Below are 14,405 nucleotides of genomic sequence, written 5' to 3'. Positions count from 1 at the left end.
CATTCTTTCGACAAATATTTAGAATGTGTACTGTGTGCCAGGCATCTCTGTAGGTTCCGGGGATGCGACAATTAACAAAGCAACGGGAGTCTTTGCTCTCCTTGATTTAACGTTGTGTTCCTATCGAATCTGTCTCAATGAAACTCATCACCCTCATTGCAGAGTTGCTTAACTGCCTCCCCGAGCATCTGGACTTACCCCGACTGCAGTGCCATTTTGCTGTCACACAGATAAATTCTTGCATTATCTTGGTTAGCTTCCTTTTCATGCTCGTAATACATCTTCCATGATATTCAGTTTTAGTTTCTTTAAACAGGAGCAAGAGCTTGGATACCTCAGAAGAAAACGGTGTGTAGAACCCTTTCGCATGTTTACAAATATTCCCCTAATCTTTTTGCAGCCGCTTCAGGCAATTTTTCATGACTCACCTTCATTGAGTCTTTTCAAAGCCTTCAGTATGGCTTTTGAAGAGACAAGGCCTCTCTCTGTGTGCTCATATTTTATTGGTTTGCATACTAATTAACTTATGTAAGTAACAGCACAAGTGTACCTGGCATAAACAGATTTGGAACAACAGATTTGTCAAATACATCTGACTCAGTATGCAGACAGCCCAAATAGTAGGAGCAGAAGCTCCCTGCTGTTCCGGAGACAAGCCTACAAACTAAGAGAATTCATCTTGCCCAGGGCCTTGTTATGTCTTATCAAAAGAAGGTACATTGGTTATTTTGATGACTTGGTTATCCGTAAAAGGATGGGTAGATGGTGCTCTAGGGAGCAAGTTTTGTATTACCAGAGTAATCTAACTAAACCGCAGCTTTCGTCACACCACTCCTCTGCTCAGACATGCTTGGGCATTCTCCACTGGGCACACCTCTCGCCCTGACTCTGCGTGATCCCACTGCAGCCTTATCTTGGTCCTCTGCTCGTGCCTTGAGCTCCAATCCTAGGCCACAGGGAGTGGCTTATTCTCCAAACACACCCAGGACTTTTTCACAATCAAGCCTTTGTTCACTCTGATGAACAAAGACACAGCCCTGCCCTGCTGCTGGGGCCTGCTTGTCCAGGATGCGCATGTCCATGCCAGGAGCCTCCCTCCCCTACCCCCTGCCCCCTCCTGCCACTCTGGACATTGACAGAAATGCTGTTCATCATGAAAGGAGCAGCTAGCTCAGAAGAGCACCTCCTTCATAAAGCCTTTTTTGATTTCACAACAGAATGTGCCTTTTCTCTTTTAAGCATCATCTGTAGCACTGCATTTGTATTTCTGCAAGATGCTCATCATATCCCGCCTTGTACTATTTGTCTTTCCTGTCTAATAATTCTCTGATGCTTTGAGTGGAACTCGTTTGTGGGGCCTGCTGGCAGCACATTCAGTAAGCAAGCCCATTCTGAGTATGGGTGGGTGATGCCTCTCTTTTTTCCCCTTTATCTCTTCTTCAAAGCCTGTGTCTTTCTAGTCTCTATTCCTGGCAGCCAAGCACCCCTCAGGCTTCAGTCATGCTAATTGATTCAGAGAGAGGACCGGGCTCTTTTTAGTTCAGAAATAATACATAGAATCTTGAAGAGTCATCCATTTATCTCCCTTGACTTAAAAAAAAGAAAAAAAAAAAAAAGCCTTACTGAAGTATAATTTACATATCATAAAATTCACTCATTTAAAATATGTGGTCCAGTGATTTTTAGTACATTTACTGTGTTCCAACTATGTGCCACAACCAAGTTTGGGAACATTTCTGTCACCCCAGAAAGATCTCTTGCGCAGTTCCCAGTCAATCCCTGTTTCATCTCTAGCTCCAGGTAACCACTAATCTGTTGTCTGTCCTCACAGATGCATCCTTGGATTTTTCTTGCCACCTTTCATTACTGGAATGATGACTTAGACCATCACATCTGCTATATGCCTAAGGAACTTTGCTTCTGAGACTGTTAGGAAATTTTTTACTCCCCCTTTGACTCTCTCTCTGTATTCAAGTTTCTCTGGGTTTCTTTGTGGGAATCTAGCCTCTGTTTAGTAACTTGGCTCTTGGTTTAATAAGAAAGTCAAGGTTTGGGGGCACCTGGCTGGCTCAGTTGGAAGAGCACACGACTCTTGATCTTCTCAAGATCATGAGTTCGAGCCCCACATTGGGTGGAGAGATGACTTAAAAAAATAAATAATCTTAAAAAAAAAGTTGAGATTTTTCGCCCCTCCATTAGAATATGCAAAACTTGAGTGATGTCACGTATGAAACAGATACTGGGTGTTATTTACTAAACTATTTAAGCAATCTAAGTTCCTCTAAGGCAAGGAAAATCTTGTCTCCTGTTTATAGTCAGTGTAATGCACACAAAGCCATTTCCATTATCATTTTGGGTAACAACTAGTTTTTGGTAAGAAAAATGACATTGTTTTTATTGAAATTATGTGGGCTTCATAGCTTGGAAATGTAACATAGAAAAAGAAAGTTAAAGCAACTCTCAGAAGCAACCAGGGTTACGCTATGGTGATTAATGTTCCCAACATCTCTCAGCATCAATACAGCTATAAAGACACTTATTGAGATAGTCACAAAGCCAAGGAGGCAGCTTTGGGTGCAGTGGAAATCTAAGCCAGACATGGGTGTCCTTGAGAGGAAGTTTGCGGCAGGGACATCCTGTGACTACATGAGGCACAGAAGCCATGGGTCCTGTAGCACTAGCACTGGGTGGTGGGAAGCCTGGCCTGTGGAGCAGTTCTAACAACTATGACAGCAAGAGTGGGGAGCAGAGGCGATGGGGAGCCTCCTTGTGCAGTTGAGTGGAGGGTGGAGGTGTAGGCTGCGGCAGTTGAACTTCCTGAGGAAGTTCTGTAGAAGACCGGATACAGAGCACATGCTTGAAGTGCACTAAGTTCTTGCTTGAGAACTTGAAAGTGCCATATTCTTGGGACTCCCAGGAATAAGTGGAGGGAACATTGCAGTGGGGATGAAGGTCAAGTTATAGTGGAGAATGACTAGAGCCAGAAAAATTCCATTTGATGCTGTTAACATGACCCCATTTCTACTCCTAGACTTGTGCAGCCAAGGGAAACATTAGGTTGTGCAAATATATAGGTAGGTCTTTAGTCTAAGCCTGTCTTTCACACACAACATGAACTTCAGAATCTTGCGAGGCCAAAGATGATTTTTTTTTTTATTATTTATGCCAAGTTCCAAGGGAAGGGGGTGGGTAGATAGTGGAGCTTTCATATGGCTCAGAGGGTGGCCTGAACATGGTCACTAATGAGTCAGTGGCTGAGACAAGTACAGACAATGGGAATTTTCGCATACACTATACAGTTTTATAGTGCTAATTATCATATCTCAATCTTCATTTAGATTGTAGCATTGTACTTATATTTAAGTTAAGCCCTGTTGAGGACAAACATGTGTTTTCTATAATTCAAAAGGATTTCCAAGATTTTCTTTCACAGTATATAGTTGACCTCTCTGAAGATTAAGTGCCCAGCTTCTTAGGCAAAGATGTATAGACAGGAAAAAAAAAAAAAAAGCACCGTGGAGACAACAGGCATGAATTACATTCCAGCTCCTTACTTTTAATCTATACGTCCTTGGGCAAGATAGCTTAATTTCCCTAAACCTGAGTCCTTTACTCATAAGAGAAAGGAATGGCAACCAGGTCAGATCATATCTGATTCAGCCAGATTTCCACACTAAGGAAGTCTAGACTGTGTTGTATAACAAAAGAAAAGGTAGATGACTCAGAGGTCATTTAATGTGAGGACACAGTAAAGCCATCAGGGATCTAGATTATTTCCATCTTTCTGGTCTGCCACCTGAGTGTGTTGGCATAGCCCTCTGGCTAGCTCCCCTCACCACTTCAAGATGGCTGTTGAAGTTCTGGTGATCCTTTTTTTTTTTTTTTTTTTTTCTTTTTAACTTGACACAGAGAGAGAGAGCATGAGCACATAAGCAGGAGGAGTGGCAGGCAGAGGGAGAAGGAGAAGCAGGCTCCCAGCTGAGCAGGGATCCCCATGCGGGGCTCCATCTCAGGACCCTGGGATCATGACCTGAGCCAAAGGCAGACGCTTAACCAACTGAGCCACCCAGGCACTGACAAGTTCTCGTGATCTTGAGCTGAGAGAGTAGTATCCAGGGGAAGAAGAGCATCTCAACCAGTATATCCCCTTAAGGGCAAGGGAATTTTCCCTAACTCTCCCACCAACAGACCTCCCTTTGTGTTGTTGGCCAGAATCGGGTCACATAGCGTCTCTAACCCAGTCACTAGCAAGGAAAATAGAAAGTACCATGATTGGCTTGGATTGTGTCATTTAAGATTCTCTCCTGGGCTAAGAATAGTGTGACCCTCCATCACTGTCATGTCCAGGGAGTTCTTTAGCAAGAAAGAAGTAAGAAAAGACTGATAGTCCTCACAGCCCAGTAACTGTTATAGCTGCAATGTCGTGTTGCTTTGAGTTTGAGGTAATTATTTGGATCATGATTTTTTTCCAAAGGAATAGACTTTATTTTTTTATTTTTTTTTTTTTTAGACTTTATTTTTTAAGGCAGTTTTAGGTTTACAGAAAAATAAGTAGAAAGTACAGAAAGCTCCTATATATCCCTCAGCACCACCCTCCATTTCTCCCATCATTAAGAACTTGCATTAGGGTGGTACATTTGTGAAAATTGATGAACCAATGTAGATTCCCTATTATTAGCTAGAGTCCAAAGTTTATATCGGGGTTCACTCTTTGTGTTGTAGATTCCACTGGTTTTGACAAATGCATAATGATGTGTATCTACTACTGGAGTTGTCATCCAGAGTAGTTTCACTGCCTCAAAAACACCCTCTGCTCCACCCAAGTCATCCTTCCCTCTCTCCTTCAAAACATCTGGCAATGTTTTGATCTTTTTACTGTCTCCATAGTCTTGCCTTCTCTAGAATATGATAGAGTTGGAATCATATAGTATATAGCCTTTCCAGGCTGGCTTCCTTTACCCACAGTGTGCATTTAAATTTCCTCCATGTCTTTTTGTGGTTTAATAGCTCATTTCCTTCTTACCACTGAATAATATTCCACTGTCTGGATGCACCATACTTTGTTCATCCACTTACCCATTCAACATCTCAATTGCTTTCATGTTTTGGCAATTATGAATAAAGTTGCTGGCAACATTTGTGTACAGATTTTTTTCCCAGTACACAGATGTAACTTTCCAACTCAAGTGGGTGAATACCAAGGAGCATGATTGATAGGTTGTGTGGTAAGGATGGGATTAGTTTTGTAAGAAACTGCTCAACTGTTTTCCCAGGGGTCTATACCATTTTGTATTCCCAAGAGCAATGCCCTAGAGCATTCCTGTTGCTCTCCATCCTCACCAGCATTTGATAGTCAGTGTTTTGGACTTTCACCATTCTGACAGGAATGCAGTGGTGTGAATCATGATTTTTAAAAAATCCAGGCGGGAGAGGAAATTTGAACTCTGATTAGCTATTTGATAAGAAATTGCTGATAATTTTTTCAGTTGGGATAATGGAATTGTGGTGTGGTGTTTTTGTGGTTTTTTGAGTCTTTATTTTTAGGAATACCTACCGAAATATTTATCAATGAAATAGGATATCTGGGATTTGTTTCAAAATAACTGAGAATAGACAAGAAGTAGATGATGATAAATGAAACTAGATTGAGCATGAATTGCTAATTGCTGAAACTGGGTTGTTGGGTATATAGAGGATCATTATTTTTTTTCTAATTTTGATTATTTGATTTTTAAAATAATAAATGTTTAAAATTAAAGTTTGATGTTAAGTTATTAAGAAGTGGTGGATGGACACTTTGGCTTATTTTGGTTTAGTTAAAATATGAACTGTTTTCTGATATCACCTTCAGATTAAGCCCCATTAACAGTATTATTGGGGAGAAATGAGTACAATAAGTATATGTACTGGCTGAATAATTATTTAAAGAGCCCTCCTAAAAACTGAAAAATCTTTTGGTAATATAAGCAATTTTACCTAAAATGATTTTAAGAATCCATGTGATATCTTTTCAAAGTGGATTTTTCAAACTACCAAAGCATAAAACAGTACATATGCATTAGAACAAAATTAAAAATATATGGACAGCCAAAAAAAGGACATAAAGGACATAAAAATTATACCCACTCAAATAGAGCCACCCTTAATCAGAGATTTGAGGGACAATTTTCCAAACCCTTTCCTGCTTACCTGAGTGTATCCAGATATTTTTGTTGTTTATGTACAAAAAATTAAGAATTATATTCTTAACATATATATTATTTATAACTATGTCTGGCATATTGTTTTAGAGACCACATAGGATGCCATTGTGTGGCTGTATGATAATTTATTTAACTAAGCCACTTGTGCTCAACATTGAAGGTTTTTTCCCCGGTTTTTGCTGTTGCAAACTGAAGAGAAACGATGAACAGTTGTTAAGAGCACAGACTCTGGAGTTAAATGGAAGGGGTACTGTGCAGAAAAAAGTGAATGTAACAGGCCTGGGATGGCTATCCTTAGAAAGGCTGCTTGCAAGGTTGATACTTGGCTGCCTTCTGGGAACTTGAATTTCAGGATGTTTTCCAGCACCCTGGAAATAGGCCTGGCTCACTGGGCTGAAATGGTCTGTGCAAACACTGTGGCTTATTATGGTGAACACCTGCTTTCCTTCTGAAAGTCTTGAGTTTTGTTAGGTGCTAGGCAGAAGGTGCCTATGGGACCAGATCCCAATAAAAACCTGGCTGCTGAGTCTCTAGTAAGTTCCCCTCTTCTACAACATCATACTTGTGTTGTCATAGCCCCTTCTTGGAGGAATTAAGGCTACTCTCTATGACTCCACTGTTTGGAAGCTTGGATCTGGCTGGTTTCCTGTGGGTCCTTTCTCTCCTTTGTTTCCTTTCCCTGGAGTAAGTCCTAGCTATGAGCCCAACTACATGCTGCCAGTCTTCCTCGTGAATCTCCAAACCTGGGGATGGTCTAGGAGACCCTGACACAGGTTCAAATCCTGGCCCTGCCACTTCATAGCTAAGTAACTCTGGCCACGTTATTTACCTTCTTGGTCATTTTCTGATCTTTAATTTGGGTAAAAAAAAAAATAGTTTTATATTGTTGTATTTGGGTAAGAAATTGAATAGGTTAAAACACATAAAGTCGTTAGTAGTCCCTGGCATGTGATTATTTCTCAGTAGATAATAAGAATCATTATCTTGGAAGCTAGATGTTTATGTAGATTTGCAAGTATTTGTCTTGAATAAATTCCTAGAAGACAAGTTGCTTGGTTTAAGGATATACAGATTTTTTTCTTTTGGTGTGCTCTGATCATAGAAGTAAAATACATTTATTGTTAAGGCAGTAGAGGTACTTGCTATAGACAATGAAAGTCTTCTGTAACTCTATTCAGATATAGTTATCTATCTATCTATCAGATATAGATATTTACAGTAACTTGTTATATACATATCCAAATATAATTTCTATATGCATGAATATGGACAATATCTTAGTATTTTTAAGTAAAAATGGGCCCATGTACATATTATTTTATTGTGTATGCCTGAACATCAGGGGATCTTTATATTCAATGACTATGTCTAAAATCCTTTTTTTTTTCCTTCCTTAAATAAACATTTCAAATATAGATGAAATAGAGAATACAGAATTTGGGGCACCTGGCTGGCTCAGCTGGGAGAACATGCAACTCTCAATCTCAGGGTCATGAGTTAAAGCCCTACATTGGGCACAGAGCCCACAAAAAAAAAGAAGAAAAAAAACAAAAGAAAATATAGAATTTATTAACTTAGTTACACCTTTACATTTGAATCACATATTGTATAAAATATAGAAATTTAGAGTTGCACTGTTGCTTTGTAATTAATTAATTTTAAAAAGATTTTATTTATTTACTTGAGAGAGAGAGAGCAATGAGAGAGCACAACTGTGGGGAAGGGGCAGTTGCAGACACAGGGCTTGATCCCAGAACCCTGGGATCATGAACTGAGCCAAAGGCAGAAGCTTAGCTGACTGAGCCACCCAGGTTCCCCAAATGTTGCTTTTTTTTTTTTTTAAACAAGCATCACAGCATCTTTGACATCAGTGTCAACCATCATCACTGGAGTCATTTTTGAAGTTATTTAACACCGGTTCTGGAGCACATCAGCTCCACTTCCACCTGTTGCTTGAGATAAGCAATCTTTGAGTCCACTGGAAATTTTTATCCTAGTCACATCACATTCAGGCATTTTATTTGCCCTGTGTGTGTGATTGTCACAACCTGCCTTCTCACTGAACTGCTTTTATTTTTTAAAAATTTTAAAAAGGTTTTATTTATTTATTCATGAGAAATACAGAGAGAGGCAGAGACACAGGTAGAGGGAAAAGCAGGCTGCATGTGGGGAGCCTGACTTGGGACTTGATCCCGGCCCGGGATCAGGCCCTGGGCTGAAGGTGGCGCTAACCCCTGAGCCACCTGGGCTGCCCCCACCCTCCTTTTAAAATGATTTTTTATCAGGCAACCTCTATTAACATCTCAAACTCAAAAAACAAAACAAAACAAAACAAAACAAAAAACATCTCAAACTCATTTTTCAAGGTTGTTTGAGAATGTACCTTGTTTACCTAACATTTAACATTGATTGGATCCTGGCATTTAAAAATACATAGATTTTAGGGCAGCCTGTGTGGCTTAGTTGAGTTGAGTGCTTTTGGCTCAAGTCATGATCCTGGGGTCTGGGATTGAGTCTCGCATCAGGTTCCCCACAGGGAGCCTGCTTCTCCTTCTGCCCATGTCTCTGCCTCTCTCTGTGTCTTTCATGAATAAATAAATAAAAAATTTTAAAAATACATAGATTTTGGAGACATTGGGGAAATTTTAATATGGACTACATACTATATGATATTTTGAAAATACTATTTTTCTTGGATGAGATAATGCCATTGTAGGAGAATGCCTACATTCATGATGGAAGTGTTTAAGGGTGAAGTGTCATGTCTTTCAAATGCAGTGTTCTTTCAAGTGATCTAATGGAGGAAATGGAAGCACAGAGAGATAAAAAGCAAATGGTAGAATGCCTACAATTGGTAATTGTAGGTGATAAATATATAAAGATGTTCATTCTAGTGTTCTCCCCACACTTTTCTATGAATTTGAAATTGTTCACAATGAAAAGTGAGACAACAAGGAAAGACTTCCTTCCCCCTCAATATTATAAAAATATTCATCCACATTTACTTCTAGGACTTCTATATTTTCATATTTTAGAATTAAATTTATATTGAATTAGACTTTATTTTTTGGCATAAGGTGTGAGATATGGGTCTCACTTCATTTGAAGTGCTACTTTATACTAAATTATTTTAAATCTGAGGGTTTTGGGGACACCTGGGTGGCTCACAGGGAAAGAGAATCTTAAGTTGGCTCCAAGATCAGCTCTGGGCCCCACATGGGGCTCAATCCCACCACCCCAAGATCATGATGTGAGCTGAAATCAAGAGACCAATGCTCAACTGACAGAGCCACCCGGACACCCCTGCCTGAGCAAGAATTTAAATCTTTTTTTTAAATATGATTCTATTTATTTGAAAAAGAGTGTATGAGCAGTGGGGAGGGGCAGAGGGAGAGAGAGAAGCAGGCTTCCGGCTGAGCAGGGAGACCAATGTGGGACTTGATTCCCAGGACCCCAGGATCATGATCTGAGCTAAAGGCAGATGCTTAACCTACTGAGCCACCCAGGCACCACTCTGAGCAAGGACTTAAAAAATGAATAGGTACTTGCCAGGAATTCAGAAGAGTATCAAATCAGAAGGAATATAGCAGATATAAAAGCATAGAGGCCTGGGGTGCCTGAGTGGCTCAGTCCATTAAGTGTCTGACTCTTAGTTTAGGCTCAGGTCACAATCTCATGGGTGGTGAGACTGAGCCCCTCTTCAGGCTCCATGCTCAGTGCGGAGTCTGCTTGAAGGTTCTCTCTCTCCCTCTTCCTCTGCCCCTCCCCCTACTTGCATGCTTGCTCTCTCTCTCTCTCTCTCTCTCTCTCTCTCAAATAAATAAATAAATCTTAAAAACAAAAACAAAGAAAGAGAGACAGAGAGCCATAAGAGTCCAGGAGGTATCTTGGGTTGATGTCTAATTTAGTGGTCATAAAGAGACACAGGTTAATTGCTTAACATTTTATGGGATTAATAAAATGACTCATCAGTTTTCAGAACTCTCTGGATAAGGATGTAAACTGTTCTGTAAACTGAAGTTATGTTACTGTTACAGGGTTCACAATTGCAGCCTTTGTCTATCATCTCATAAATATTTGAAGTCAACCATCTTTTCTGGCTTTGTCCTTCACCTTTAAAAAAGACGGTGGGGAGGCTGAGCTTGAATTTATACATTTCTGCTTTAAAATCATCCTATGCAATTCGTTTTCCTTAGTACATTTGTTTCTGTGTACTCAGTGTTGTGCTCAGTTGCATAGGTTACAGAAATAGAACTATGGCTCCTCTCTTTGACAAATTAGTTTTGTTGGAGAAACCAACTCATGGCACTGTTAAAAGGAAATAATGTGACAAGCTGATTGGCTTATGGCACAGGCTATAAACCCATTCATTCATTTCCTGTTCTTAGGAAGTTTGCAATATAGTGGGGAGATAATAAGCCAGTAAACAAATAAATATGTAGTATATTAAATGGTGATATGTATCGTGGAGGCCAACAAGGCAGGGAAGTGTGTACGTTGAATGTCTGGCTTACTATTTAATGTGGTGTGACAAGAGAAGCCCCTGTTAATGGAATGACATTTGACTGGAGACCTGAGAAGTGAAAGAGAATGAAACATATGGTCTGTGTAATGTTGGAATGTGGGGGAAGAGCATTCCAGGCAAACAGAGAAGCAGGGGCAAAGGCCCTTGGGTGGGAGCATGATTGGCTTATTTGAGGAACAGTGTAGCAAAAGCAGTATGAGAGTAGGAAGGTAAGTCCACTGATGGAAGGAGATTATATAGGGCTGTAGAGGCTTGTGTAAGGGCGTTAGCTTTTCTTCTCCTGAGACAGAAAGCTATTGGAGCGTTGTAAATGGAGGTGTGATATGATTTGACCTAGGTTTTAGAAACATCACTCTGTTAGGTGAAAATTATAGTTAAAGAGGCAGGGGCAGAAGATGGGATACTGGTTAGGAGGCAGTTGCAGGGGCAGCCTGGGTGGCTCAGCGGTTTAGCGCCGCCTTCAGCCCAGGCGTGATCCTAGAGACCCGGGATTGAGTCCCACATCAGGCTCCCTGCATGGAGCCTGCTTCTCCCTCTGTCTTTGTCTCTGCCTCTCTCTCTCTCTCTCTTTCTCTCTCTGTCTCTCATGAATAAATAAAATCTTAAAAAAAAAAAAAAAAAAAGGAGGCAGTTGCAGTCATCCTGGTAGGATGGTCCATGGCTTGGACCAGGTGGTAGCATTGGAAGTGGTGAGAAGTGCTTAGACATGGTGGCATTTATGATAAGTATTTTGACATGTTCCATTTATGGAGATAAAGAAGATTATATTATTAATCTATGGATAATATAGAAAATCAAGAATTTTTTTATGGTTCAATTGGAGATGCTGGGGATCCCTGGGTGGCTCAGCAGTTAAGCATCTGCCTTTGGCCCAGGGCGTGATCCTGGAGTCCCGGGATCAAGTCCCATGTCGGGCTCCCTGCATGGAGCCTGCTTCTCCCTCTGCCTGTGTCTCTGCCTCTCTCTCTCTATGTCTCTCATGAATAAATAAATAAGATCTTTAAAAAAAAATTGGAGATGCTTATTAAGACACCTAAGTGGGGGTGTCCAGAAGGTAATTAGTTAAATGAGTCTGGAATACAGAAGAGGGTACCAGGCTGAAGATATATAGGTGGTTTTTTAAGTTGGTGGGGATGGCCAAGTGAGAGAGATGACCAAAGTGGATGGAGATGACTGGGTATCAAGCCACACTAGGTGCTAGAGATCAAGGGGATGAGGAGAAACCAACAAAGGGGATTGAGAAGAGGAGACCAGAGAGGTGAGGTCCTGGTGTCTGAACTCCTCCTCCGTGTTTTGAGGAGTTGAGTGATTGGTGGTGACCTAAGATGTTGATAGATGAGAACTGAGAATGGGCCATAGCGTTAAGTAATGCAGAGAGAGAACTAGCCACTCCACTCATGATTTTATCAGTCCTAAATATTTTTCACTGCGAGACTTACTTATTTCTAAGTGTTTTCAGTGTCAGATTAACTATGAGGGTCGTTCAGGGTAATTTCCGGGAGTTAGTCATTTCTGATAGCAGCAAAAACCGTTACCTCTAAGGACTGGTATGCATTTGTCTTATTTGCGGTAGTATTCATCTTGGATAACTGGGCACGTCTTTGTTAAAGTGTTACTCCTCTTCACGTCCTACTCAAGAGTTGCTCGTGCGAGCTCTAATTTCTCACGCGCAGCATCTTGCCTTTGTCGTGGCACTTGGCTTCAGCCTCCCCGCAGTGGGGTTTTTCCAGCCTCGCTCAGCCAGCAGCAGTTCTCAGCGCCGGCCCCTAGAGGCCCGAAGTCGGTCAGCCGGTGCGGCCCTCCCACGCGTGGGAGGGACCCTTCGGGTGCTCTCGAGCGATAAGAAGAGATGGGCGGGTACTATGCAGATGAGATGGGCGGGGCCCCACCAGACCGGCCGCCTCGAGCCCCAGGTGGGCGGCCCTGCGGCGAGCGGTATGCAGATGAGGTGGGTGGGGCCTCACCGGGCCGGCCGCCTGGAACCCAGGTGGGCGGGGCTGCGGCGGGCGGAATGCAGATGAGGTGGGCGGAGCCCGCCCGCGCGGGCGAGGAGCGGCTCCGCCGGCGGCCGCCGGGAACTGGAAGGCGCCCGGCCCTTTCTTTGACTGGAGCGGACCCGCCGGACGCAGCTGCCTCGCCAGCCGGAGCCGGCGCGAGCCGCAGCCCGGCGGACACCCTGTCCGAGGCCGGCCCGCCGGCCGCTGCCCGACTCGGCCGAGCATGGGCAACCACTCGGGGCGGCCCGAGGATCCCGAACCAGGTCTGTGCTGTCGGCGGGGTTGCGCCGCGCCCCCTCCCCGGCCCGGCGCCCTTCCCCCACCCCGCCTCTTGGGCCGGCGGCCGCCGCGCTGCCCGCGGGCGCCCGGGGGGCGAGTGGAAAGGTGAAGTTCCCGGGATGTGATTCTTGCCTTTGGAATGCGCTAATGGGGTTGTGAAATTACCTGCGTCTGTTCCGCGACAAGGAAATGCCACTCACTCTAAACACGTACCTGGAAGCCCCGGGTCCGCCCGGACGCAGCGAGTGGGGCGGGCGGGAGCGGGTCCCCGCGGCCCGGAGCACGCAGGCCAGGCCGGTGCACAGCGGCGCCGCGGGGCGGGGGCTCCGTGCGGGTTTCCCGGCGGGATCCGACCTGCCCCTGCTGTCCGCCGCCCAGACGGGGTCTCCAGCGCCGCGTGTGGGGGCAGTTCTTGCAGACTTTCTGGGCATTTGCAACGAAGAGTGTGACTTGGCAGTCGATTTCTGGTTCATTGTCCATTTTGCGGCGCATCATTTGCATATCACACACTTTCTGGCGTCCCGTGGAAGGTGGCAACCCGTCAGCAGATCTGTTACTCATACTCAGACCAAGGGCTTGATTGTGACTATTTCTTACCCAGAATAGCCCGTGCTTATTCTGGGATACCGAAAACTTATGCCGGCTTATCAGATTTTTATTTCCTCAGAAATTAAGCGAGCCTAGTGGAGAGTCAGTCAGCTGGGCTCTAGTTTTCATCTTTTGGTTCATCATCCTGGCCTCCGGCACAGATTTAGATGCTCGTAACCACGGGGTTGTGTTTAAAAACAAACCCAGAACATTTCAGTTCTGTCACATGAAGGAAGTGGAATTTAATTTAGCCTCAAAAACTGCATCTTGGCTGATTGGGTAGAGATGGTCGACTTAATGCTGGCATCCTGGAGTGGCAGGTGGCGAGTATGTGTTCCTGTGACAGTCAGAACTCTTTAAGAAATTTCTCAAGGGCGTAATTTTTTAATTGGGGTTTGAATGAGGACGTTGAGGTTTTGAGAGGTGAAGTGACTTATACAAGTGACATCCCCGGAATTGGGAGCAGCGCTGTAAGTAAACCCCTGGTCTTCACTCCTCTCCCAGTGCCTCTGCTTCAGATCTTGGCAGGGAGGCCAAGCCGACTTAGGCTGTATCCTTGGGGCTGGGCTGAGGTCGGGTGCCTTGGTCTGATACAACAACCAGGATGGAAAACTGCCACAGGCGAACACTCTGCAGAAAAAGCATAGATTACGTAGGGGTAACTCTAAATTACGCAGCAGGTATCCAAACTTCTTTGGGCAGAACAACCAGTATTTACCAAATAGTGCCTTTGTTGTAAACAGCCCTATGAGAAACTATTAGGCAAAGCACATGTAACACTATTTTGTTGAAAGATTTTATTTATTTATTTGA

At 43.2% G+C, this 14,405-nt stretch overlaps 1 protein-coding gene across 5 annotated transcripts in view; it reads left to right on the top strand.

Moving 5' to 3' along the window:
- Positions 1–14,405, top strand: part of SPECC1 (sperm antigen with calponin homology and coiled-coil domains 1) — a 228,542-nt gene that overhangs the window by 59,104 nt on the left and 155,033 nt on the right. Inside the window, exon 1 of one of the 5 annotated variants that reach the window (XM_041771941.1) lies at positions 12,764–12,988. The exons of the other annotated variants lie outside the window; for them this stretch is intronic. Within the exon in view, the coding sequence (XP_041627875.1) occupies positions 12,949–12,988 (40 nt within the window). The 5' untranslated portion in view covers positions 12,764–12,948. Of the gene's footprint in view, positions 1–12,763; positions 12,989–14,405 lie in introns of those variants that run through there. 5 annotated transcript variants of the gene reach the window in all.

The sequence above is a fragment of the Vulpes lagopus genome, chromosome 10, assembly GCF_018345385.1.
Source record: "Vulpes lagopus strain Blue_001 chromosome 10, ASM1834538v1, whole genome shotgun sequence".
Classification (NCBI taxonomy): Eukaryota; Metazoa; Chordata; class Mammalia; order Carnivora; family Canidae; genus Vulpes; species Vulpes lagopus.
This window is presented reverse-complemented; position numbering and strand designations above follow the sequence as displayed.